The 2,847-nt window shown below is 30.9% G+C and overlaps 1 protein-coding gene across 1 annotated transcript; it reads right to left on the bottom strand.

The window, feature by feature from the left end:
• Positions 1-1,517: 1,517 nt before the first annotated feature.
• LOC114406265 (RING-H2 finger protein ATL29-like) lies at positions 1,518-2,384 on the bottom strand. Its single transcript, XM_028368926.1, has one exon. The coding sequence runs from the start codon at positions 2,382-2,384 to the stop codon at positions 1,518-1,520; it is 867 nt and encodes a 288-aa protein (XP_028224727.1).
• Positions 2,385-2,847: the final 463 nt, after the last annotated feature.

Below are 2,847 nucleotides of genomic sequence, written 5' to 3'. Positions count from 1 at the left end.
TGATTTTAACTTATCTATTAAGTTATTTTTAACTTACAGAAGAAACATTTTGTTTAGCACCCAAATATACTTCTTCAAATATGGATTTTAACTTATAAGTTAATATTTATCCATTTTTAAAAGTGTTTATGAAAAAAATTATTCAAATATACTTTATTATAACTAATGAAATTATTTGCAGAGCCATGAACAGTTTTCTTATTTCGCCCCCAGAATGGGTGAAATTGAACACGGACACAGACCACTGGGTTCATAGAGGTGAAAATAGGATTTTTTTTTTCTCCTTTGGGCTTTGGCCCAGATGTGTTAAAAAATAAGATTAAAAAAAGAAGATTAGTCATTATAATTTGAAACTGATTTTTTTATTTCTTATAATTTACATTTTAATTCTCTTTTAGTCCCTGTAGTTTGAAAGTGATTTTTTTAGTCCGTATAATTTATATTTTAATTCTTTTTTAATTTCTATAGTTTAAAAGTAATATTTTTAGTCCTTATACTTTATATTTTTAATTCTCTTTTAGTCATTACCATCAAAATATGAGTAATATTATCAATTACAATTAACTAAAAAAATATTAACAAATATTTTGTAACTAATTTATTACAAGATAATTTATAATAAAAAAATAATTTATAATTTATTTGTAGCTAATTATTTTTATAATTTTTTTATAATAAGGACTAAAAAATAATTAAAATACAAATTATAAAAACTAAAAAGATCACTTTTAAACTATAAAAAATAAAAGAGAATTAAAATACAAACTATAAGAACTAAAAAGAATACTTTTAAACTATAGGGACTAAAAAAAAATTAAAATATAAACTATAGAAACTAAAAAATTACTTTCAAACTAACAAAATAAAAAACTTTCAAGTCACTATATTCCGGTGATGATATCCATTTTAAAGTGACCGAAGTCTTATCGTTTTTTTTTCCTTACCGGAAGTCTTATTATCGATATTTTTGTTACTATGTAAAATATTTATTATAATTTTGTAGATAATTATTCAAAAAATTAATTACCCAATTTTAGTGAGATTTATTATTCTAATCTTATTTTTCTATCAATAAAATTAAAATTTAAAACTTAAAAAAATGAATTAAATTCTACTCAGATGAATAAGATGTTGGTCCATTTCTTTTAAAAATAAAATAACATATTTATTAAAAGACTAATCTGTTATCTTATTTTTCACCTCTTTTCCATTTTTTTTCTTTTACATTACTATATGTTACTTTTACTTTTTCCCTATTATTCTTGTCTTCTTTCTATCTCATACACCATAAAATGAGGTGTGAGAAACATTAACGATTAACCTTAATATTGTATCTAGTTTTTATCGTTTGGTAATGAAAAGACTGAGGAGGAATTGAAAACCTAACGCATCTAGTTATGTACACATTAGTGAAAAAAACATCTACTTCTATCTATATGATATTTTAAACAGAAAAGATAAGAAGGAAAAACAACTACTAGAACATATAAAGAAGAAAAGAAAAGAAAAAAAGTAAGTTAAATATTTTTTATATCACTACGGGATGAGGAACTTTGAAATACAGTTTGAACATAACCACAATTCCTGCAAGGCGCAGCAAGCCTTGCCATATCTTTGGAACTAGAACAACTCTTGGAGTAGTTGTGCCCTCCTTTTACAATTTTGAACGCCACATTCTCCGGCAATCTCAACGTATATTTATCAGCATGTCTCCCTTCTCCTCTAACCATAACTATGGAATGTCCCGTTGAGTGTGAACGTGCAAATTCAATCTTCTGTTCCTGCATGCCCTCACTATCATCACCTTCTTTTACATCAATGCACACGTGATGATGATCTGTGCTGATCTCTTGTTCTACAATATTGTCCACGTTTTGGTGTTCTGGAGATTTGTTTGTGATCAATGGTGACTGATCAAGATCCGTGCGACAAACGGGGCAAGTCTTATGTGACCTTAGCCACAAATCGATGCACTCTTGGTGGAAAACATGGTAGCAAACGGTTAAGAGTCTCAGCATGCTGTCATGGTCGAACTCCAACAAGCAAATGGCGCATTCTAATGAATACTGATTCTTCTCCTTGCGGAGATCCTTCACGGTGGCGTAGAGGAACGTGGGGAACGCTTGCAGCTGTGAAGGGTCGAGGCCTCTGAAGGGAGAAGCATTGGGAGAAAGATGAACGAGGGTGGTGGAGCTTATGTTCACGAAACAGCACCTGAAGAAGCAGAGAATACTGAAACCCACGAAGCAGACCACCGCCACCACCACGGTGAAGGATATTAGCGTCGACGGGGTGATTTGTGGCGGTGGCGGTGGTGGCGGAAGTACGGTTTCGGAGTAGTTTGCTTTGAGTCTGGCGAAGACATCGTACTTGGTCGTTTGCATGGATGGATGAGATTTTTTCTTAGAACGGGAAATTGGTGTGTGATTTTACTTTCTTTTTCTTTGCACTTTCTCTTCTTTCTCTCTTTGATTTTGATTTTTTTATTTATTTTGAAGAGAGTAGTTAGTTATAAGTGAATGCATTTTTAGAACGAGATTGTGTGGGCTATTATGGGATTGTGACGTGGAAGAAGGTTGGTTGGGGGGACATTTGCATTGAACGAGTCCTTATGAGAAGGACTGGGCTTACGTCCTAACACTGTCTAGGATGAATCTCAATCAGTGAAGGTGTGTCCCATTGTGTGTATATAAATTAAGATCTTGACTAAATATAGATAATATATTGTTATTTCTTCGATTAACGTAGAAAGAGGTGTTTTTTAAATGGATTGTTCTCTTTATAAATTGATCAAAAAAAGAAGTTAGTTTTTACATTAGTTTCAGAATTCATCCATAAAGTATCTAG

This window comes from Glycine soja, chromosome 1 (assembly GCF_004193775.1).
Source record: "Glycine soja cultivar W05 chromosome 1, ASM419377v2, whole genome shotgun sequence".
Taxonomy (NCBI): Eukaryota; Viridiplantae; Streptophyta; class Magnoliopsida; order Fabales; family Fabaceae; genus Glycine; species Glycine soja.
The sequence above is the reverse complement of the archived record's forward strand: the minus strand, read 5'-3'. Positions and strand labels throughout refer to the sequence as shown.

What these genes read in the sequence shown, in the direction of transcription:
- LOC114406265 (XM_028368926.1), bottom strand. Translation starts at nt 2,384, where the DNA reads ATGCAAACGACCAAGTACGATGTCTTCGCCAGACTCAAAGCAAACTAC.